The following is a 24,731-nucleotide window of genomic DNA, read 5'->3' on the forward strand; positions in this document are numbered from 1 at the left end:
CCATCCACAAAAGCCCATTATTTATTCTAAATTTGATATCTTTGAGAAATAAATGTAACACTGAAATGTCCGACTTTGTACACTTTCACATAAATACTTTCATTCAATATCAGCAATCTTTGATACAACAGCAAATCCTGTTAAAAAGTCTGATGTTCAAAATATCAATTTAGTATAAATACATTTAATGTAAAACACCTAAGTCTAAACACAAATAACAAGGCCCTGAAATATTACAGGCAAAGGTGTTTTATAAAAACGCTACAATATGAAAAAAGAAAAAAGGACATGACTTCCACCAACTTACATATGACCCGTCATTATTCCTAATAATCGTTACAATCATCTACGTAAAGCATAATTCCAATGTATATACAGTACAATCTGTATATACAGATTGATGTACTACCTTACCTATGGTAATTCCTACATTGTTTAGTCCTCTAGGACTACATTAGCTTCAATGTGAGATGAACAGTTAGGCTTCAGGCCTTACAGTACTGCACTGGGACGGGAGTGCCCTCTGTTGGTTAGAGATACAAACTACAACACACAAACTCACTGGAAAGGCACACAATAGAAGTGACTGATTGGACTGCATCGATTGTGACCCACATTCAACTCTGTTCTCTGTTTGTATTCACTATGTGTGTGGTCAGCTCACCATTACTTTCAAACCAGTCTCTGGTAGGGCAATATTTTCCCCATGTGATGTTTAAGGGCACTTGTTGGCAAAGTTGTCCATAATAAGTAGTCTTTGGCCGGTCCGTCTTTGACCATATTAAGATTCAGGTATTTTGTTAGAGAATGATCTAGGAGAGGGGTGCCCACCGCACATGCTGGGGGGCCACTCTGTGTGTGTGTTTGTGTAAGTGTGTGAGTGTGAGTGTGAGTGTGAGTGTGAGTGTGCGTGTGCGTGTGCGTGTGCGTGTGCATGTGCGTGTGAGTGTGCGTGTGCGTGTAATTGTGTGTGTGATATTTTCAAAGGCTTGTTTTGGGCGTGTTCATACAGTATTTGATTGAAGATGGCTTAGCTCCTTGGAGTGACGATGGTTTCTTTCCTGTGTATTGTTAAAGCTGGACCCTGATGCAATGCTTCCCCAGGTTTTGTTAGGTGTACAGCTTGTCACCATTCAGGGTTATGCCTCTAATATCTTGTGGTCCTCTGGGCTGGCATGGGTGGGGCTGCTCTCTGTTGACCCGTAGTACTGGTGAGGTTGATCCTCCTGCGGTGGCACAGCCGGTGACTCAGGGCGAAGCACCCTGGGAAGGTAGACCTGTGGAGGACAGGGGGGATGGGGAAGGGGACAGAGAGAGAGAGACTGAGCGTGTGCAAAGAGGAGAGGAACTAAGACACTGGCCCTTTCTCAATTGTTCAAAACTCTATTCCTTGCGCCCCACACATCCGTCCTCCACTTGTTTCCATAAAGAAAAACATTGCAGGAGAATATGGGAGCCGCCTCAGATCTCCTCTCGCTTTTAATCAGAAGCCAAAGGAGGGACGGAGGAAAGAACGCAGAGGAATCAAGTTTCACTTCTTCTCTGATACATTTCCTCAAATGGGACTGAATCTGAGCCACACAGCAGCAGCAGTCACCACCCCCGTGTTCCGGAGGAGAGCTGCAAAAAGTGGAAGCTTGGGTTTGGGTTCTGTAGCAAGGTGGAACAGCAGCCCTCATACACTCCACACTATATACCAGACAGTACGCAATGACTATATACCAGACAGTACGGAATGACAAAACACTGAAACTTCAAGGTTGTGGTGATGTCTTGAATCAGGTGTAATCGTTCTGATTGTAATAATAAAGCATTCAGTGTTTCCATCCATAGATGAGACTTTGGTGGGTTAACCATCCATAGATGAGACTGTGGTGGGTTAACCATCCATAGATGAGACTGTGGTGGGTTAACCATCCATAGATGAGACTGTGGAGGGTTAACCATCCATAGATGAGACTGTGGTGGGTTAACCATCCATAGATGAGACTGTGGTGGGTTAACCATACTCTAATTTGTCCCGCCATAGTTTCATTACGAACCCAAAGTATTTTTAGTGCTGTTTTTTCCGTTCAGTACATTTTTCAGAGCTACTCGCGGAAAGGAGCTGGTTCAGGGAAAGGGTGGAGCTACTTTCTGGATGGGTGAGACCTGCTGTATGGATCCATTCTCTTCCAGTCTTGTGATAACGTTAAGAAAACAGCCAACTCAAGATGTCTAAATGTGTCCATGGTGAGAACAGTCTCTACTGACCATGCTGCTCTCTCCCGACCCCTCCACTTGATCCTCGTCCTCCTTCACCTGGAGATGAAACACAAAGGTTTGTGAGTGTCTAACAAGCAGACAGACACAGAGACAGACGGACGCTTACACACGCACACGCGCGCACGCACGCACGCACACACACACACACAGTCTACTTCACCACGCACTCACACACTCACCGCATAGTTGTGCGGGCTGAGGTACTTGAAGTGTCCGAAGCAGGTGTAGCTGACGCAGATGAACACGGTGACACACAGGACCACCAGGGTGAACAGAGACGTGTCAGCCATGAACCCTGGAAGGACACTTCAGGGTTAAACATTTAGGAAACATTGAAATGAATAGTTCAAATAATCAGTGTGTGTGTGTGTGTGTGTGTGTGTTTTACCTGTCCTGAGGACGGAGAAGAAGTAAAGCCAGATGAGGCAGATGATGGGTGCGGCGAGAGCTTGATTGACAGCGCCCAGGTGCACCTGGCGATCCAGGCGGGCGGGCAGGTAGGCGAAGTAGAGGTTGTGTTTGTCCGCCAGGTGTTTCAGCATCATGTACAGCAGACCTGGAGAGGCACGGAGAGCCAGGAGAGATGAGGACCTAGGGAGCTCTACGGCAAGGTCACAATGACCTGGTGTGTGTGTCAGGGTTTCCGTTAACCGGTAATTACCGGTCTTTGTCCGATAAAATCTGTTGAAGTCCGACATATTTAAACCTCTTCGGTCATAATGTCCGGTGAAAATAACCGCTAAACCCAGTAGCCCATTCGGCGGTAACCCGCCCCATCTGGCAACCCTGTCTCTCAACGGCGCGAGTAGTTTAGTCAGTTAATTTAGTTTGATCTAGTCTAAATAAAACCACTGCAGTGACCGGAGTCAAGGTTATTGTTCTGCGTGTTTTGGATGTGCTAGAGCACAGTGAATGACCACCGAGGGCCATGAGATGCGGCTAGTAAAGGACGCTAGCGGCCATCTCAACCCCGTTCATTGATTGAGCCTGCCGTGCCCGTTCCAGCCCTGAGTCGGGAGAAGTACTATGGGAGTAGTGCGCTACTATCGACAACCTGGCCTACTGGTACCATTCATTAGGATTGATTAGATTAGGTTGACAACACCACACTACATTTGAGTTTAGGGATATCAATGTTATATATTTGTGTATGTTTTATCTTTATGTATTAAATGTTATAATTGTTCCACATTTGAGACCTGTCTTCCCCCCACTCAGTTATTCAGTCGGTGTCCATCATTTAAGTTCAATTTAGTCTATCTATAGTGTTAGAGTTTAATTTGTGCCACTAAGTTGAAATAGTCCACGGGTGTGTATCCCCCCGATACATCCTGCTCATTCTCATACTCCCGAGTCCGAGAAAGTATAATTTGACAGGCAGCTAGACTTAATGCCTTCCCAATCAGCGAGACGTGGTTATAGAATTGACGTTGTTTTATTGATAAAAAGGGTAAAACTGGAAAGAGAATATAACAAACTTACATTACTGTCGTGAAACTATTTAACACACTTCAGTTAACGTAATGTGGAGTCCGTTCATTGATCGATCGATGCAGTCCGTTCAAATAGCCATCAAAAGCTAAACTAACTAGGCATACTTAAAATTACCAATTACATACTCAAATCCCATTAATGCAATTGAAATAAACATCTTAAAGTAGCCTACAGTCGTAATTCAAAGTAGCAAAGGTGACTAGGCTGCCCAGTGTGGCGCGCGTGCAGCCCTGGACATATTATGCCATAGTAGCGCATGCGAATCATGAAAGCCTATAATTTAGTTCGCGATCTAATCGTATCGGATGAGAATTTAAATAGACATTAAATGGCATAGGCCTATATAGGCTACACAACAGCTAATCACCGCGACAAACACCTATATTATATTCTAATATGATGACCGGAATTTCTCCCGTTTGTCCGACACATTGAAATCTTCCTGGACACGTTGACCGGCACCACATTTTTCTAACGGAAACCCTGGTGTGTGTGTGTGTGTATATAAGTATCTTTGTGTTTGCTGTAGTAGAGTGTGAGTGTATGTGTGTGTGTGTGTGTGTGTGTGTGTGTGTGTGTATGTGTGTATGGGATTAGCGACACAGTAAAGTAGACTAAATTATGTGTGTGTGTGAGAGAGAATGTGTGTCTGTGTATGTGTTTTTTAGTGTGTTTTTCAGTGTGTGTGTGTATGTATGTGAGCATGGAAACATGTGTGGAGCCAAACAACACTCACCAAAAGGCACAATGACCGGGCAGGTGATGCTGTAGGCCATGATGACGGTGAACACACACAGGGTGTAGCCGTACATGGCCCCGTACTCAAACTCATATGCCTGGTTCTGCACACACAGGGCAACGAGGGGTTAAACAACGCCACAGTACTCTAGGCACTGGAACATAGTACCAATACACTCAAGATAGAAGCTGGCCCCAACTACAGATCTAGAATCCCATTACCCTAGCCCAAGCTAACACACACACACTCACCTGTTTGACGTATTCCCTCTCGGCGGCCGAGCGGGCCAGCGCCATGCGGATGGTGTAGAGCAGTAACCCCGGCAACCGCAGCAGGTCCATCCCCGAGCCCACCAGTCCCGCCGTAATGACGTAGTTGACGAAGAACGCCCCCTGGTCAGGCAGGAACACACACCTGGAGGGAGGGGGGGAGAGAAAACATGCAGAAACACGCAGAAAATAAGACAAGAGAGAAGATACAAACTATTCACATCACATACATTCCATTTTGGGCATTTAGCAGACACCTGTTGTAACTAATAGTTATTATTTATAGTTAAGAGAGTTAAAAAGAAGTACATTTCTGTTGTATTAGCTAAGAATGAATTAGCTAGAACTGCAGGTCCCAGAATGCCTTGCGGCAAGACGTCATAGAAGTTGACAGTTTGTTTTGTTTTTGACAAATGTGATTGAAACGTCCAGATTGAAAGTGAAGATCCTATAGCTCATGTATTTCAGAGATCATAAAGTGGATGCCAATTGATTTTCTATATAAAGAAGCTTTCGATTTATAACCCAACGTCCTAGCCATAATTTTTTAAGGTAGAAATACTGCAATAACGCCTTTATCCAAAGTGACTTACAAACAAATACATTTGTCTAATGTAAGTGAATCATCTATCAATCAGTCCTCAAAAGGTCCTATGCTAGGACCAGGGGCCATTGGCAGTAATAATGGTATAATAATAATAATATTTTTTTTTTTTTTTTTTTTTTACAGTAGAGAAACTGTACAGGGGGGTAGTGGGGACGAAGAGGTCTTTAAGATGTAGCATGACAAGATGGGTCTTCAGTCTACAGTGGAAGATACTTTATAAAGAAGAGGCAGGACAGAACACAGACACACAGAGAAACCATGTGGATCACTTACTCAAATCTTAGCTTCCCATCTGACAGGAACTTTACATCAAACAGCCAGCGGAAGAACACAGCCAGACTGAGGAGAGAAGGAGAGAGAGAGCGATATCAGACCGTAACACACACAAAACAAATACCTTCATATCCAGTTTTGTATCTTATTAATTTGCTGTTTATCTTCAGATAATGTGTTATCTATATATGGGAGAAATAAGAGTAGAGTAAAGTGGGAGAATAAATAAGGTGATGATGGTGATGATGATGATGATGATGATGGTGGTATTACCTTGTGAGTCCCAGAGAGGGCAGGATCAGCACCATGAACAGCAGGAAGATGTACAGCTTGTGCATCAAACTCAGCTGTTCACTGGACCTGCAGAGACAGACAACATCAGTACAGACAACATCAGTACAGGTCACACTGAGACTTACGGTGGGTTCACCCCTAGCTAGTTGTGGCGCTTTTCCACTACAGGGCCGACCCGGGTCGATTTTACAGCGTTCCTTCAAACTATCGTAATTCATTAACTATATGGCCAATCTAAAAAATTCAAACAGTTTCTGAAAGCAGAGAAGTTGCACTTTTTGAACAGTTGAACTTTTTTAGGCTTATTACGGTAGTTCACCAACAAAAAAAAGCACAGTGCTCAACGTGTCAGGAGAAATAAAAATAGAATCGGGGCTTTAACACATGTCGGCATTTCCCTGGTTGCGAGATCTAAACTAGTCTACTAGAACTGAAAGCGGCAAGTAACAGGCACTTAACGTTACATGTTGTATGGCTGTATCTGCTGCATTTTGACATAATTCTTATCGCATTTCCCCCCGCTGATCTGTATAGCGGGGGGAATCTTATGACACGTAACTCCTCCTACAGTCCCGGGTCGTTCCTGTATAGTGGAGAACGATTCCTATATGGAACTTTTCAAAAGCGTGCCGAGGCGAGCCGTGCCGAGCCGAGCCGGTCAATGGAAAAGCACCATTGGTCCCAATCAGGGAGAATTTCCCCCCTCTGGGTTAGTTTGGGCGTATGTGAACACAGCAAATCGCACTCAGATCCAGAGAAAATCAACCGGACCGTGTCCGCCTAAACAAGGTGGTCTCGGTCCGATTGCAATCGCTCCACGGAGCGATTCGTCTGCAGTGAGAATGCAATACAATGCATGTCAACATTAGACATTAATGGTGAACTCTGATAACCTGGTCACGATTATGTCATTTTGTCCGAAAATTAGAATAGTTCTCAAAAGTTGATTGACACAAATTCAGACCCATCACAAAACTGTTAGCAAGCGCGTGGTGTTGAGGGCGTATTCAGAACCACAGCAGACCTGAAGATCGTTGGCTCTGTCAAGATTGCAGTGTGAACACAGATCGAACCGGGTCCAAGTGCAACATTGTAACATATTATGAATAGAAGCAGTCTGAATCAGACCAAATTATAGGTGTGAATCCACCCTTGTGTGTGTGTGTATGTGTGTGTGTGCATTTGTGAGCACAAATGTGTCTGTGAGTGCATCAGCGTGTGTGTGTACCTGCTCCAGTGGGCCTCTCCCAGTGTTGAGTAGTACACTATAGTGGGCAGCAGGGCGGAGAAGGACCACAGCATGAGGGTGGGGAAGAACTGACTGATCACAGCACTCTGCACACACACACACAAACACACACACACACACACACACACACATTTGAATATTACTTACACAGTACAACACACTTATAATACAATATTAACAGCATCTCTTTTTTAAATTACATTTAATTGATAACTACATTTGACTTTACTATGTGTGTGTGCATGTGTGTGTGTGTGTGCACGCGTGTGCATGTGCGTGTGTGTGTGTGTGTGTGTGTGTGTGTGTGTGTGTGACTCACATTGAGGTAGTGGATGGGCTTGGTAACATCAAACTTGTCCAGGGTGGTGAGGATGATGGAGGGAGTGGTAAGGAAGGTGAGGAGGAAGAAGAGGAAGAAGTTGAGCAGCAGACAGCGCATCCACCAGCGGACGCCCTGCACTGACAGGTTCTCCCTGAAGGAGAGATGGAAGCGAGGGATGAAAGGAGAAATAAACGAGTTGTTGTGTTAAACACAATAGCAGCATGGGACGTACTGTTCACACTTTTTTTGTATTGAATTATGCCTCTTGCATTATTGTCTGCAAATTGTCTGGATACTGCTAATTGTATCCTGTCTTATTTGTCACTTATGTCCTGTACTATAGTCACCTTTTTTATCTTGAATTATGCCTATTGCCTTATTGTCTTGTGCTGCAATGTCAGGAACCGAAGCCTAAGTATTTGACTCTCTTACACTTGTTTAATGTGACGTAACAATAAACTTGAAACTTGTTGTTGACAAACAGAAGACCAATGCTGAAGGGGTGATTGTTGGCTGTGGCGTGCGTAGGTTAATGTTATGGTTGTAGGGGGGGCTCACCAGTACACGTTTTTGGGGTGGGGGGCGGAGTTGACCCTCCAGTTCTTCACTTTCAGGGTGGCGCTATTGGACGAGGGCTGGGGCTCCCAGCCACACCCACACCTCACTGCCCCGCTGGCCCTACCCCCACAGTCCAGGGCGTTGAAGTCTTTTAGAATGCTGACAGGGGGAATTAACGACAGCTGTCAATCACACGCTAATTTTGAATGAAATAAAAACAGCTCACTTCCTGTTCATCTAACATAACGTTACTGGACTTCACTCTCTCTTCCAGAGTGACTTACTATTTGGCTATGGCTTCAGACTGCAGCGTGACGAAGGCCATCCCTAGAGGGCGCTGTGGGACCAGCTCCCTCTGCCTCTCCTCCTCCTCCAGCAGACCAGACTCCTTGCCACGGTAATACTCAATGGCATCAACCTGCAGTGGAGACACACACACTTTACACATATATATACATACAAACGCACACACACACACATACACATATGTAAGCGCCAGCCCCCCCTCCTGGCTGACACATGGTACGGCCTGCCCCCCCTCCTGGCTGACACATGGTACGGCCTGCCTCACCGCCCCCTCCCTCCTGGCTGACACATGGTACGGCCTGCCTCACACCCCCCCCCCTCCTGGCTGACACATGGTACGGCCTGCCTCACCCCCCCCTCCCTCCTGGCTGACACATGGTACGGCCTGCCTCACCTCCTGAGAGTTCTGGCAGGAGCAGCAGCAGAGGTGGCCACACAGTCGGGGGTCGATCACCTCCCTCTTGCCGTCCCGCTCCAGGATCCGATCGTAGTAACGCAGATTCTTCCCCGCTCGCTTCCTAGGGAAAACACACACAACACAGAGGGTTGTGACATCACCACAGGAAGTTGGAGGACTTTTAGAGACGTTTCTCTAACTGATCGCTGCTATTGTTGGTTGTTGTTCTTATATCCTGCTTATTTTATTATTGATTTTGCATTCTGCTGCAATGCCAATGTCCAATGAACCTGAACCCAATAATTTGACTCTGTGTAACCGTGATGTAATAAAAGTAGGGATGGGACGATACACTCAACTCACGATACGATGCACCTCTCGATACAGGGGTTGACGATACGATACAGTCACGATACGATATCATAAATAAAACAAGATCAGTGTTTCCCCTAGGTTTGCTGCCTTCGGGGTGTGGCCAGCGTCATGTCCAGGGGGTGTAGGAGATAGGCTCCTGCCCTATGGGCCATTAGGCTCGAGGTTCTCAAGGCTACTTTCTCCTCTGTCCTTCATCGTAGGCGGTCGCATTTTTCGCTCTCTCTCTCTCTCATTTTTCTCTCTCTCTCTCTCTCTCTCTCTCTCTCTCTCTACACCACCGTTGTCTTGTCTTGTGTCTGCTTTCTGCTGGAGTTGTTGCACTGTTTCTTCGAAACTACAAACTACAAACATGGAATTGATAAGCTGGTCTCTCAACACAATTGACAACATTTTTTCTACAAGAAACTCAGGACAAGGCGAACCTGCGTGCCCACATGGCACTTTTGAAGACGTCGAAGATGTGTACCTATTTGGATTAATGATAGCAGGACATCTGCTATTTGGCCTGAGCATTGTCCTGGGCCCGGATTCACAAAGCGTTCTTAAGAAAAAAATTAAGAAGATTTGGTATTCATGAAGAAAATCATATCTTTTCTTTAGTTTTTTCTTAACTTTCTTCTTAAGATTTTTCCTAAGATAGAACTTAAGAACAACTTAAGAACAAATGAGATTCTCGAAAACAAAGTTCTTAGATTTCTTCTCAAATTTCTTCTCAACTTTAAGAGAAGCTCTCACCTGTCTTAAAGCAGCTAAAGTGAAAGGGAAGTCTTACTTGAACAATTTTGTATTGCATTTATTAGATTTTATTTATTTATTTTATTTATTTGATTTTATTAATATTTAGTTTAGCCCTAGACAATGTGTAACACATTTTGTTAATTCAAGTTGGTCAGAGTATTTTTGTGTGAATGTAGCCCATCACATAAAGCATGTTTGAGATATAACTGAAATGGGCCTTTCAGCCTGTGTCACATGTAGGCCTATTCCTAGATTACACCACAATGTACTCAGAAAGTAAATCAACGAGGCAGTTGTTGTATTTGATGTATACTACTTAATTAATCATTATGAACATGTTATTAAGTAGGCCAAGTAACTGAAACAATGTCCTTACTATTATTTATTTTATATTCACATTTTAGATGGAAGTTCTTCATAAGTTCAAAAGAGAGAGAGAGAGAGAGACACACACAGGTGTAAAAATCACAGTTCAAAATCTAAGAAGTTCTTAAGTGAGAAAACTAAGAAGTTCTTAAGAACTTCTTAAGTGAGAAAACGAAGAAGTTCTTAAGACATAGGACAATTCTTAAGAAAAAAATGGTGAATAGCGTTTAAGAACATTCTTAGGAACATCTTGGGCCTGATTATGCACTTCTTAACTTGCCGTCTTAAGTCTTAATTAAGACGCACCGCCAGGTTAAGACCTACCGCCACCCTTATTATGCGCTTCATACGCGCTACTGCTATTATGCAGGTGTCGCTAGGCGCCCACACATAAGACGTAAGACTCCCGTGCATATATTACTCATTGTGGGAGTGTTCATATGTTAATGAAGTGCGCTAGGCGCCCCTGCTATTATGCGATCTGACTTTGCGCCTAGCGCTAAGAAGTGGTTTGAAAAGTTCTTAGGCGCTAGACCTCATGCACGTTTTGAAACACGAGCGCGCCTCCGCGGTTTGCGCATGCGCGCCGACCGACTTCTTAAGAAGTGGGTCAGCGCGCATGCGCAAACCGCGGAGGCGCGCTCGTGTTTCAAAACGTGCATGAAGTCTAGCGCCTATGAACTGCATAATAGCATAGCGCTTATGACTTAACGCAGCCGGTTCTTAAAGGGAATGGTACCTGGCACGCTGATTGGGTTGATTGAGAAGACGCCCAAAACACACCCATGACTAATTTCTGGGCTTAGCGCCGGGTCTTAGGCGCCCACTACCGCACGCATAATAGCAAAGTGGCCTTGACCACGCCTCCACGTCTTAAGTTTAGATCTACCGCCTCGTCTTATTGCTTAAGACTTATGAAGTGCATAATAGGGCCCCTTATCTTTTTTCTTAAGAATTGTCTTAAGAATTATCTTAAGAACACTTTGGTGAATCCGGCCCCTGGTCTATCGAAAAATTGGAGAGACGGCAGCTGCACTTAAGCTGGCCGGCATGTTAAATGACATGGGCAGAGTGGTGAGTAATCAAACTGTCTTGACATCTGAACAAAATCACAAGATGAAAGGCCTGAAACTCAGGACAAGGCGAACCTGCGTGCCCACATGGCACTTTTGTAAAGCGCTTTGAATTGCATTCATGTACGAAAGGCGCTATATAAATAAAGTTGACGTCTACCATTTGATTTATAGCAGGTCATCTCAACCTGCTGAAAACTAATCTCCATTCCGGCCCCCCCCTGTTATTATTAGTGTAAGCTTGATGTAGTTATACAAGTTATTATTAGTGTTATTGATGTAACCCCTCCCTCCCCTCCATTCCTGTTGTCTCGTGTGTCCCCCCCCCCCATCTCTGTAATCTTGTTTTCAATCATTGTTCTATTGTAAAGCGATGTACGAAAGGCGCTATATAAATAAAGTTTCACTTCACTTCACTTCACTACTTCACTACTTACGTGGTCTTGACTACCTGTCCACTTTCTCACCTGGTTCTTGCTGTCTCTCTCTCTGGTGTGCCGACACCATCCTGCTCTCTCTCCTTCTCTCCCTCTCTATCCTCCTCTCTCCCTCTTTTGCTGTCAACCAAAAGGCAAACATAACAACCAGAGTATTTCTAATCTAATAAGAGGTATAAATTGATTCATATACATTTATAACATAATTATAATTGAATATTGGATTGCTGTGGGCAATAATAAGAAAGATTGTATATCTACTTTAAGTAAAATAAAAGTGCATCCAGTTAGCTCTTTATCTGGCAAGTGTGCAAGCAGACTAGCTCATCTCATCACCTCTGAGCTAGCTAGCTAGCTTGCTAGTTCTTTGACTATTTACACCATGGAATTATAGTCACACATTTTCTAGTCACAATAATAACAACCAATTTTAACCAAGTTTCTCTGTCAGAACACTCAGCAATTATATTTGCTAACGTTTCAACTTTCTTACTTTCCATCTGCAGACATCTCACCCACCAAAAACTCTCTCGCGTCGTGCGCACACTCGCGCAAAATCTTGTATTATTCTCCAGCGCGGCACAGCGCGAACCGAAGTGTGGAGATAGGTCTGGCTATGCGAGACTACTGGCGGACTAATACAACGAGCCTATGGGCTTGCCCCTCACCAGATTCAGTTTGGGTGCGTTGGGTGCAGATATTTCAGCCTGCTTGTCAGATGTTTGGTGTCTACGTCCGTAATAATTCCTCTTTATTACGGACGCCTCCCCCCGCCTCCCCAAGAAGTGTAGCCAATGGAAAATAAAACACAGTTTATTTCGCGATCCATTTATCTGCAACACGATGCGTATCGTCACGTTTTTGTATCGCGATATCGCCATACGATATTTCGTCCCATCCCTAAATAAAAGCAATTCGATTTGATTCTGATCAACACGTATGAGTGCAATTATCACAGCTCAAAAACAGACATAGGGTTAGCCTACTAGTGCACACTGTCCAGGGGTCGTCCTACCTTTCTTTGTCCAAGGTCATGAGCTTGGCCACATTGTAGGCCCTGTGCACGTCACACACTCGATAGGTGGGGTAGGCCTCGCTGCGACGAAGGGTGTGAACGGGAGACAGGTTGAGAGACAGGTTGAGAGACAGGTTGAGAGACAGGTTGAGAGACAGGTTAAGTGTTTTGTCCTACAGGCAGGTTATTCTCCTCAAAGCCAGTGTTTACCAGCGTTTACACTTGAGTCACTCTGGTCAGGTTGAAGGAGAAAACAAGGCCACTACATAGGGTTCTGGCATCCCTCCATTCTACATCACATTTACATTTTAGACATTTAGCAGACGCCTTTATCCAAAGCGACTTACGAGTGACTAACAACTACTTTGTCTAAAGTAAGTGAATCTTTCTTAGTCATCATAAGAAAAACTAATCTATGCGAGGACCAGGGGACGTTGACAGTCACAATGCTGGGAGAAAGAGAGTGTGGAGAACAGTACGGGCCTGGTCCACTTACGTGAAGTGTGTCCTGATGGCCTCCTCATCGGCCTCCCGAGGAATGGAATGCACAAACAGGGTGCTTCTGGCCTATGGGGGAGGGGGGGGCGGTTTTGGGCGGTCACAGATCACCACTAACCACTAGCAAGGTGATGAATGATTGATAGATAGATGGTTTGAGATTGTGTATTGAGGTGTTTGGGTCACAGGGTGGAGGAGAATGAGGGTGTGTGTGTGTGTGTGTGAGTGTGTGAGTGTGTGTGTGTGTGACATGGGCCCAGGGTTTGTAACACAGCTAGCACAGGAACTCACCGTCTCCCTGCGCCGCATTCCCTTCATCTGGGAGGTGTGGCGCCTCAGTAGCGCCACCGTGAGGATCAGATAGAGTACTGCAAACACTGTGTGTAGCCACAGCAGGTTGTCACTGGAAAAAGCAGCGTGTACTATTAGAAATGTTGCAATGGACCTCTACCAAACAGCAAGAATTAATGGGCTTACAAAGTGAACATTATCTATATACAAATTCACAGAAACACGCACACCGCGCACACACACACACAAGACACACGCACACACGTGCGAGACAGACAGACGCACACACACACACACACACACACACACACACACACACACACTTACTCCTTCTGAAGATTACCGACAGTTGTCCTTCCAAAATTGTAAGGGTCATTTCCTGAAACAAACCACATCAATTGACTGTCTAACTTCCTTCAGAGGGGACAGTTTCCTAGTAGTGAACTGGCTCCATGAGTGAATTTAATGTGATGCTACTGGATTGCTATCATGAGCAAAATATTATTATTATAAGATTTGTTGGCCTTAAACTGAGGATTGACTGTCACTATATAATGAACCATAATAAACACTTTTACAGCCAAAGTTGTATATAAAGTATTACAAATATATTTTTATTATCTCTTTAATTATAAACTTCAATTTCAGCCTTAATTTGCCTCTGGACGCACCAAGGTTGACCTAGTGAATTCATCCCATGTTCACCATTGAGTAGCTGGATACCACTCTTCCAGTTGACTTGTTGTTATGAGTTATATCCTATCATTTAGTGTATGTTGTTGCAGTCACACTTAATTATAATATTTCCGTGAGGTTATTTAATAGCGATGTTGTGGTGACACTGGCAGGTCAGTTGGGGGTAATGGGATCTGATTGAGGAAGTTGAGCCACACTGTGATAATCAGAGGCAGGAAACCCACCATGTAGCAGGAGAAGGTGAGTAGGAGATGTGTTGTGTTGCTTATTTGGAACACTATGTTGACACTGTCACAGCAACAGCTAATTCTGTTACATTGTGGGCCGGTTTCACAGACAAAAGCCTAGTCTTGCTGGACTAAATCACACTTTTCAATGTAAAACCTCCATTGAAGATGCTTTTTTTTATGATTAGTCTTAGGTCTTTGTGAAACCGGCCCTGTGAGTTAGAAAGAACTGCGACAGTGATGCGTGGGTGGTAATTACAAACACAGGGAGGTGGCTGTGTTGTGTTTGCGTTGCAGGCGGGCCAGACCTACCCAGCAGGTTTCCAGACAGGTTGACTGGCAGGATGACTGCGACCGAGGTGACGGTGATGAGCACCAGGAGAGTGATCAGGTGACGTTGGAAGGACAGGTAGTGCACCGCGTCGATACCACACCTAGCCTTGATCTTCTCCTCGCTGCGCAGACAGACACACGCAGACACACAGACACACAGACAGACAGACAGACAGACACACACAGACACGCAGACACACAGACAGACAGACGGACACACACAGACAGACAGACACACACAGACACACACATGTAAAATGAGGATGCCCTGCGCAGTGCCATAAAAAGGCACACTATCCTTAAACATAACATACAGACACATTGACACACAGACACATGCAAGCATGCACTTAAAATGATAGATGGGGGGCGCTCAATCTCTATTGTCTCTGTCCCAATAACGCAGAAATGCGTTATACATATACATATATTTTTTTATATACCGTACATTTTTTTCAGATAGATAAATGGAAAAAGGAAAAAGGATGGATGGAAAAAGACTCACTCCATTCTGATGACGTAAGGAAGCCAGGAGCAGAACCCCTAAAGGGAGGGAACAAAGAGGGGAAGATGAAGATTGTTATTAATATCTGATGATAATGATGAAGATGATCATATTGAGTGTAATGATTTCAAGAATAATGTTGGCCATGGTTATGATAACCATGGATAGCCCTAGCACTAATCATGCTAAATGGATAACGCTAGTACTAGCGCTGGTAGATGGATAGCACTAGCACTAAAGGTGGTCTAACAATGCCTGTGTAAGTAGCGGAGGCCCTGACCTCAACATCCGCTTAATTACTTCTAAAACAGGTTGATTACCGTGACTGTCTTCTCCCCACCCTGCCCCTCCCTCCTATGGAGCTATTTTAGTGCCATCAGAAATTGAATTGTATTTGACAGATAGAATTGCATATGAGCAGAAATTGAATTGTATTTGACAGATCTGAATTGTATTTGACAGATTGAATTGAATCTGAGCACAAACTGAATTGTATTCGACAGATTGAATTGTATTCAATTCAGTTTTCATTATTTTCATTCAGTTTTCAAATTCAGTTTCTCTAAATACCATTCGTTTTTTCTCTAAATACAATTCAGTTTTACTCAAAATACAATTCAGTTCTCAAAATACAATTCAGTTTTTCTCAAAATACGAGTTAAGTTTTAGAGGCACTCATCCGGGGACTCTGAGCTAGGTAGAATAATAGAGCACCGATTCTAACTCCCATCCCTCCCATCCGACGTCGTTATATGGAGAAAAGTAATGAAATAGGCAATGTGTGTCCTTTCAGTCTGCCTGAGGTGTTGTAGGGGGGTATTTAGTATAACAGGCTAATGGGTTTATTGTGAGTTTACTTTGATTGTTTGTTTATTGCCTTGATCACCGTATTGAGAAGTCATATGGTTATGGGGGGTGATATTGCAAGGTAATTTAAGCACCTGCGCATCTTGCATGGCGGTAGTGGAGAGAGAGGGGAGCGATGTATTTTTGTTGACCGCATTATACGCATATTCTATATGCATTGTTTGTTATTTTTCTGGTTTTGATCGCTTACGGATTATTTTTGTACGTCGCCAAGTTTGATTGTTCTATTCAATAAATGATCTCGCTACAGGTGTCATATAACCCTAACCCATATCCTGTCGTATAAAAGTACCTTATTGAATCTCCAGGTAATGTATTTCTGACATCCATCACTTTTGCTGTCGTTAAGATTAGGGATCTCAAGTCTCACGCATTGGGCGTAAGACACACGCGGCGTGTGAGCGTGTGAACGGGTTGAAATGCGTGTGAGACTTGAGAGCCCTGAGTTAAGATACTTTATTTTTCTGTTTGGTAGTCTGTCCAATGTGACACTTGCCCTCCTCCACCGGCCCTAGTTTTGGATCTAGCTTGCTGTTCATTATTTTCATGATAAATCGTAGCTAACTAGCTATAACATCTTCATATACACCATACAGGCTAAATACTGATTAACAGTAATCACCCTAACTCTACTTTGGCAAATGCCCATTGAACAGATTTATTCATTATCCTATCTTAAGAAAACGAATGTAACACTCTCATCTGGGGATTTACACGGCAAATCAAATGAAGAACTACACATCCCTGATGACAGGGAGATGACATATGACTGCTCTGATGAATCAACCCCTATTTCATCAATTTTCTCTATATAACGACGCCGATCATTGATCGGCAACGACACTATATAATAGTTTTCCTAACTGGCCATCGGATTTGGGCTCCTAATATCTAAAAAGCACTACGGTTTCCTTATTTTATCGGATTAAAGTAGCAAAGACAAGACATTTCCATTGACCGCCAGTCAAACTTCTACACTTCTATCACCCAAAAAGGGGCGTGGACATGACGGGAGAGCAAAGTACCCGGATGCGTTGCTCTTATGAATTCGGATGGGAGGGATTAGAATCGGTGCTCTATTATTCTACCTAGCCCAGAGTCCCCGGATGAGTGCCTCTAAAACTGAACTCGTATTTTGAGAAAAACTGAATTGTATTTTGAGAACTGAATTGTATTTTGAGAAAAAACAAATTGTATTTAGAGAAACTGAATTTGAAAACTGAATGAAAATAATGAAAACTGAATTGAATACAATTAAATCTCTCGAATACAATTCAGTTTGTGCTCAGATTCAATTCAATCTGTCAAATACAATTCAGATCTGTGAAATACAATTCAATTTGTGCTCATATTCAATTCAATCTGTCAAATACAATAAAATTTCTGCTGGCACTAAAATAGCTCCATACCCTCCCTCCATGGCGAATTTCACAGAAAGGTGACAACTTTTCACCCCTGCAGTGATGATGATGATGATGATGATGATGATGAAGATGATGACGACGCACCACCGCCCCTCACCATTTCCTGCTCGCCGTCTTCCCCAGTTGACGCGCAGGACGTCATGCGTCCGTAGCGCCGGTGCGACGTCTCGTTGAACCTGAGGCACATTGGGGGCGAGGTCAGTAGTCATGGCAACAGGGGGGTAAGGTGTCAACAGGAAGTTCAACTGCACAGCGTTACGACTGACCCTTCGTTGTCGGAGACCAGCGCCAGGCGGCCGTAGTCCCACAGCTTCCTCCTGATGACGGAGAAGAGCACGAGCAACACCTGTGATTGGTACAGAACGACGACGACACAGAGCCAATCAAGAGAGGTCTAGTTCATACAATGGTTAGCACTGCAGAAAGAAATAGACAGTTGATTCCATAGTCTGCAGTGTTTCCTCTATATGCATTGATACATTTTCTCCGCCACTAATTGATTCAGTCCCCTTTGATTCAGGCTGCGCAACGAGAAAGGCACCGAGGTATTATGACCGGAGAGCAGAAAAAAAGCAGATTGAAGCTAGATTTAGGCCGCTTTCAGACCTACATTTCGTTCCGATTTAGGGTGTAGTAAGTTACAATGTTGCAATTAACCTCATCTCGGTTTGTGTTCGCACTGCAATCGAGACTGAATCGCTCTCAACGCGCGCGAGGCGACGCGCTTGCAAAACAGTTTTGGGATAAGTCCGAATTTAGCGGGACATTTGAATTTCAGGAAATCCATCTCCTTTCCCTCTCTCTTCGCCCGTCGCCAGTCCCTTTAATCCCGTATCCTAATCGAAAATGGAACATCATCAGCGACGACTGTGGGTTATTGCATTTACTTCTGTTCTCTGGTTCATGTTCTTATACCAGAGTATTTTAAATGAACATTCGTAATGTAGTCTCTGATGTTCATGGTCAACTAAATCAGGCTATTTTGTGAAACAAATAATGTTCCCGCTAATGGGTTAACCGGGCAGCCTCGCACCTAACGCTAGCTTTGAACTATTCATAGCATAAACGTTGGTAAATGTCATAAACGACACAGTATTGGCAGGGGAAAAGAAGGGGAGTGGAATTTTTATTGACAACGGATTTACATGCTGGAAAAACATGCAGCTAAAGTTCAGGGAACATTTGGACAAGGGAGCATGGTCTAATTACAGGGCAATATGCGCGGGGCAAAAACAGAACGGCGGATGTACGGGTAAACAGGGCTCATGTCGGTGTCATCAAAGGTAAGAGTTGGTTTTCTTTAACTCAGCTGATAGCATTACCTTGCTGTTGGTTGTTTACCGAATGCTCCATCTGACTGTCACACTGTGATTTTACTTGTGTAAACAGTTAATGAGTAACGTTAGCCGGTGTTGTGCGTGTACTCTCATGTAGGCCTACTTCGTATTGATGAGCTGATGATCTTTCATTGTGTGTGTGTGTGTGTGTGTGTGTATGTGACTGTCAGTCACAAGTTTATATTCTACGGATGTTGTTCAGTGCTGTATGCGCGTTCCCAGTTCCATGTGTACTCTACTCTTGTGTACTTCATATTCGATGAGCTGATTTTCTTTTGTGTACTTCATATTCGATGAGCTGATGATCTTTCTGTGTGTGTGTGTGTGTGTGTGTGTGTCAGTGTCTTGGGCGTATCTGTCAGTCACATGTATATTATACGGTAACCTATTTTCAGTGCTGTATGCGTGTTCCGCATGTTCTGCTGCAGCTGTAGGATATCTTGGTATTTGATCACCTTCTATATAAAATCACCTGCTCGCCTTTAGTGGCTTAACCGCTATTTATTTTTAATTTTTTTATTATGTTGCCACCCTCTAGTTGGTGAAATTACGTCTTTGTTTTGAGCGCCAGTGCACGTTTCATGTGAGTGCACGCGAAAACTGACCACCCCACCACTAATGTGAAAGATCCTGGAGGAAACACTGGTCTGCATGAAAGACATAGGCCTACATTGGGTCGAAAACAATCTGACAGCTGTGTGTATATGTGTGTGTGTGTGTGTGTGTGTGTTAGGGATGGGACGATTATCGTTTATCGCGATAAAAACACCCGCGATAACTTAATCGTGGAGAATTTTAATTATTTGAATAATCGTCATAATCGTGAATGAATAAACTGTGTTTAACAAATGTCTGCCGCTATTTTTCAGCCTAGGCTACATTGCTTTTGCAGTCAAGTTAGCGACTGTTACTGTAATATAATTGCAATTCCTCACATGAGCCGCGCGCGAATATCCTCACAGAACTTGTCTCGCGCTATTGTTCAGCCTGCATGGGTAACGTTACTGTCAAGTCAGCCTTGTCAGTCAGTCACTAGGTAACGTATGCTAGCCTACTCACCATGTCTGTCAGTCAGTCACTAGGTAACGTATGCTAGCCTTCTCACCATGGCTGGTGAAAAACCTTAGACGGGATACTGTCATTGGCCTTCCTTGTTATTACCAGGCAGTGACAGTCTATGGCTGCAAAAGGCACGGTCGCTCCTAAGCTTTAGCAAATATATTGTGGTTTACTTAATACTGTTCAGCACTTGAGGTTACATGCAATGCATGACTTGTGCTATAGGCTAAATACAATGATTAAAGCGGCAAGTAGCAAGTGTGCGCATCAAAGGCATTAGGCACGTAACAGCCATGCTGTATAAACACATGACAACCGTCCGTTATTTCCCGAACTTTGCCCGAACCCCCTGCGAGGACCCGGGTACAACGGTACGCTCCCCGCGGCTGCTATCAGACTGGTCGCGGGAGTGAGTGTTGAGGGAGAGAGGAGACGGCAACCCTCGCTCGCCATAGACTGTATCCCTACTCGTCTCTCCTGAGCTCGGTTGTAACATGAACCGTGGAATACGGGATATGTTAGATGCTTTACAGTAATTCCCCAAATGACCAGAAAAGGAAGTTAGATTTGTCGCTGGTCGCTTTTGACTAATAGGAGCTGTGGTCGCATGGTCTAATTACAGGGCAATATGCGCGGGGCAAAAACAGAACGGCGGAGGTACGGGTAAACAGGGCTCATGTCGGTGTCATCAAAGGTAAGAGTTGGTTTTCTGCCCGAACCCCCTGCGAGGACCCGGGTACAACGGTACGCTCCCCGCGGCTGCTATCAGACTGGTCGCGGGAGTGAGTGTTGAGGGAGAGAGGAGACGGCAACCCTCGCTCGCCATAGACTGTATCCCTACTCGTCTCTCCTGAGCTCGGTTGTAACATGAACCGTGGAATACGGGATATGTTAGATGCTTTACAGTAATTCCCCAAATGACCAGAAAAGGAAGTTAGATTTGTCGCTGGTCGCTTTTGACTAATAGGAGCTGTGGTCGCATGGTCTAATTACAGGGCAATATGCGCGGGGCAAAAACAGAACGGCGGAGGTACGGGTAAACAGGGCTCATGTCGGTGTCATCAAAGGTAAGAGTTGGTTTTCTTTAACTCAGCTGATAGCATTACCTTGCTGTTGACTAATAGTCGCCAAGGGGCTCTGGAAGTTGGCAACACTGGGAGTGCGTTCTTTAAACTTCCTTGGGTACGTTAATGAAAGGTGCTGATTGGCCGAAAAGGAATTGCTCTTTCTTAAGGACCCGGATTATGGCCAGAGATATGTGCCACTAGAATCTGAATTACTGACTTAAAATGTCCTAAAAATACAACAAAATCTAAGTTAAAGTGAATACAGTGTGTTTTATTGGCATTACATTTATTTTATTTTTTTTACATTTTATTTTATTTATTTTATTAATTCTCGCGATAATATCGTGGCTCGCGATTATTTTGCCCACGATAATCGTGACATGACATTTTCTAATCGTCCCACCCCTAGTGTGTGTGTGTGTGTGTGTGTGTGTGTGTGTGTGTTGGGAGGTAGGGGTATCATTTGAGGCACACTTCTGCAAAATTCCAGCCAGCCATCCAGCCACACACGCACACGCACACGCACACGCACACGCACACACACACACACACACACACACACACACACACACACACACACACACTCACTCACCAAGAAGACAATGAAGTCCAGCAGCAGTACAACAGGCACCCCGCCGAAGCTGACTCCTTTGAGGACTGTGCTCTCTGTGGAGCTGAAGCAGCTGCTGTTGTCCATGTGTTGGGGAGCACTACCATTGCTTGCCTCCAGGGGCTGGCCCCACAGCAAGGACCCCATCACACAGGAGCTGAGGAAACATTCATAGCATTTTTAGAAGTTATAGAAGTATTGAGGGCCAAACTGGAGCTAGACTAAAATACAAAATGGTAACATCATTCAGGACATTATAGCTCAGTAATGTGATGATGGTGCCCACCCCATAAAGGCTTTTATACAACGGATAGATCCGGTCCATTGTCTCTATTGGTCAGTTTGCTTTCCAGCCTCCCAATATCCATGGCTGTGTTCGAAATGGCATACTAGCATACTGCATACTAGCATACTCTAATGAGTATATACTGCATACTGCCTACTAAATTCATAATAAGTATGCCAATACCAGCCAACCGTTTACACTGCAGTATGCATACTGCCTCCCAGAATGCATTTAGCACCGGCCGGCAGCAGGGATTTTAAATCCTACATTTTAAATCTCCATTGGCTAAAAGCTGTAATTTTGGCTCTACAAGTCTTAACATGTCATTTTTAGTTTTAATATGTTTTCAGGCGAGAAAGTAACCATATACATTCCCAAAATGTGTCGAGTTTATCAAAATAACCTGTTTATATATCTGACGTTTTTTTCCCTCTTCTGTTCGCGAGCTACATTACGGCTGCGTTCGTAAATTCGCCCTGGAAATCTGATCAGCACTCATGGAATGCCTCTTGTCCAATCAAATTACCTGGTCCCTTTATGACATTGAACCCAGTGTGCGCTCCGGCGCTCTCAGAGCGAATTTACGAACGCACCCTACGTTGCTTAGATACCTTCATTGCGTGTTTCGACAGAAACGTCGGAAGATATTAGCTAAACAAGTTGTAAAATGATTTGGGGCCTATATCTTTAGCTAGCTAAAGTAACTAGCTTACTTTATTGTTGTCTTAGTAGTTGGTAAAAGAACAGGATTCAAATAAATATATCAGCAATAACATATCGTGGGCTTGCTACAGCAAGCACAATTACAACCCAACTTGAAGCTACAATACTGGGGCCATTCGTGACTGGGCTACAGGCAGTCAAATACTAGGCAAACGTGTGTGTAAGACACAAATAAATTTGGATTTCATGCATTTCAAGTGGCATCTTGCCTCATAATCATGACAATGTAGTCATGTCTTTCACCATGTTAATTCCCCAATATAGTGAAAATACCATCGCTCAGCCATGATCAGACTTAGCTGGGGTGCTGCAGCTGAAGAGTAGCTATCAAATAGAGAACAAAAATGCAGCATCTGCACAGTCAAATCTGTGCAAAAAACGATGTTTATTGCAAGCTTTCGGTCTCCAGCCTATCGGACAATGTAAACAACAGCTGTATGATGAGTTTGTATGACGCAGTTTGATGAATGAATGAATGAATGAATGAATGGTCTTTATTGTCATGATATAGTACAGGTACCATACAACGAAATTTGGGAGGGGGGGCTCCCCTGGTGCTAGGAAAAAAAACTAAAAACAAGAAGGGAAAAGAGCTGGTTTACATAAATAAAGGCTATGTACACTATCCACTATACTATACTATACAAATAAAACACTGTGCTGTACTCTATGCTATGCTATACCTATTCTAACATTTCCTATCTCTGAACCTTATGTACCCGAGGGTTGTCATATTGCACATAGTGTTATTGCACATTCATTTAAAGTGTCGCAGTTTGCAGGTTTGAAATGTTCACAGTTGTGTTTCAGTATTGCACTTTAGGGCTGCAACAACGAATCGATTAAATCGATAAAAATCGATAACGAAATTCGTTGGCGACGAATGCCATTATCGATTCGTAATTTTTTTTTCTTCTTTTTTTTCCGGGTTTTGTTTCCATAACAAACCTACTTCCTGTTGACGCACGCCACGCTGTCTTGCGGCCGGTGTAGGCATCGCGAATCATAGCGAATCATTGCGCTACCTATGGCCGGAAAGGGCAGAACCTATGACCGGAACCGGAAAAGTGGGAAAATCCGGTACCTACACCGGCGCGGCGGCTACATTTAAATCATGCTACTCAAAAGCCTTGAGAGTGAAGCTGTCTGCTGTCTGCTGTCAGGACATGCTAGTGAGTTAGCTAGCAGGGTTAGCTCGCTGCTGCCGCTAGCTGACTGTCACTACGCTGCTCGTCCAGCTGTAGTCTGCGTAGCTGTGCTGAGAACCAGAGCACGAACTATGTTTCTATAGAGGAGGGTTACACTAACAATGTTTCTATAGAGGAGGGTTACACTAACTATGTTTCTATAGAGGAGGGTTACACCTATGTGTTGATGTCTACCTGTGTGTTTGAAGTCTACCTCTGTGTGTTTGAAGTCTACCTCTGTGTGTTGATGTGTGTGTTGATGACCTGTGTGTGACCTGTGTGTGTTGATGTCTACCTGTGTGTTTGAAGTCTACCTCTGTGTGTTGATGTCTACCTGTGTGTTTGAAGTCTACCTCTCTGTGTTGATGTCTACCTGTGTGTGTTGTGCTGAAACTATAACCATCACTAGAGCAGTATAACACCCAGGACTTGTTATTGAATCCTAATAGACAGTCAGTACCCCACCCTGCTCTGCTGATGTCTTTATATGAGACTGCTGTATCAACCCCCCCCCCCCCACTCCACTCAACCTCCCAGTAACAGCGTCCAGACAGACCCTCTTTACACCGGATGTAAATGTATATATAATACACGTATATATTTAAAATATATAGAAATATAATTACACTACACTACACTATTACACTACACTATTACACTATTACTATTACACTATATCATTACAAAGCAATAAAACATGCCTTTTGTATATATATTTTGTATAAAATGGTATATATTTCAATATTTTACAGTCCCTGAATCGAGCAGAGGACGTGCCTCAACCAGAGGGTGTGCTGCAAGGAGACGGCTGTCTTCAGAGAAAGATGCTGGTTGGGGTCACGGT

General features: G+C 44.0%; 1 protein-coding gene across 1 annotated transcript in view; it reads right to left on the reverse strand.

The window, feature by feature from the left end:
- Positions 1 to 405: 405 nt before the first annotated feature.
- Positions 406 to 24,731, reverse strand: part of tmem63a (transmembrane protein 63A) — a gene marked incomplete at its 5' end in the record, with an annotated part of 30,566 nt that continues 6,240 nt past the window's right edge. Inside the window, 22 exons of the mRNA XM_080534292.1 lie at positions 406 to 1,277; positions 2,254 to 2,301; positions 2,445 to 2,560; positions 2,654 to 2,821; positions 4,496 to 4,601; positions 4,750 to 4,912; positions 5,648 to 5,713; positions 5,921 to 6,007; positions 7,170 to 7,276; positions 7,510 to 7,663; positions 8,071 to 8,229; positions 8,355 to 8,488; positions 8,771 to 8,894; positions 12,778 to 12,858; positions 13,274 to 13,341; positions 13,567 to 13,678; positions 13,894 to 13,945; positions 14,802 to 14,944; positions 15,328 to 15,365; positions 17,716 to 17,794; positions 17,885 to 17,964; positions 21,674 to 21,848. Coding sequence (XP_080390418.1) covers positions 1,140 to 1,277; positions 2,254 to 2,301; positions 2,445 to 2,560; positions 2,654 to 2,821; positions 4,496 to 4,601; positions 4,750 to 4,912; positions 5,648 to 5,713; positions 5,921 to 6,007; positions 7,170 to 7,276; positions 7,510 to 7,663; positions 8,071 to 8,229; positions 8,355 to 8,488; positions 8,771 to 8,894; positions 12,778 to 12,858; positions 13,274 to 13,341; positions 13,567 to 13,678; positions 13,894 to 13,945; positions 14,802 to 14,944; positions 15,328 to 15,365; positions 17,716 to 17,794; positions 17,885 to 17,964; positions 21,674 to 21,848 — 2,398 coding nt within the window. The 3' untranslated portion in view covers positions 406 to 1,139. The remainder of the gene's footprint in view (positions 1,278 to 2,253; positions 2,302 to 2,444; positions 2,561 to 2,653; positions 2,822 to 4,495; positions 4,602 to 4,749; positions 4,913 to 5,647; positions 5,714 to 5,920; positions 6,008 to 7,169; positions 7,277 to 7,509; positions 7,664 to 8,070; positions 8,230 to 8,354; positions 8,489 to 8,770; positions 8,895 to 12,777; positions 12,859 to 13,273; positions 13,342 to 13,566; positions 13,679 to 13,893; positions 13,946 to 14,801; positions 14,945 to 15,327; positions 15,366 to 17,715; positions 17,795 to 17,884; positions 17,965 to 21,673; positions 21,849 to 24,731) is intronic.

This window comes from Nansenia antarctica, assembly GCF_963989245.1.
Source record: "Nansenia antarctica genome assembly, chromosome: 6".
Taxonomy (NCBI): Eukaryota; Metazoa; Chordata; class Actinopteri; order Argentiniformes; family Microstomatidae; genus Nansenia; species Nansenia antarctica.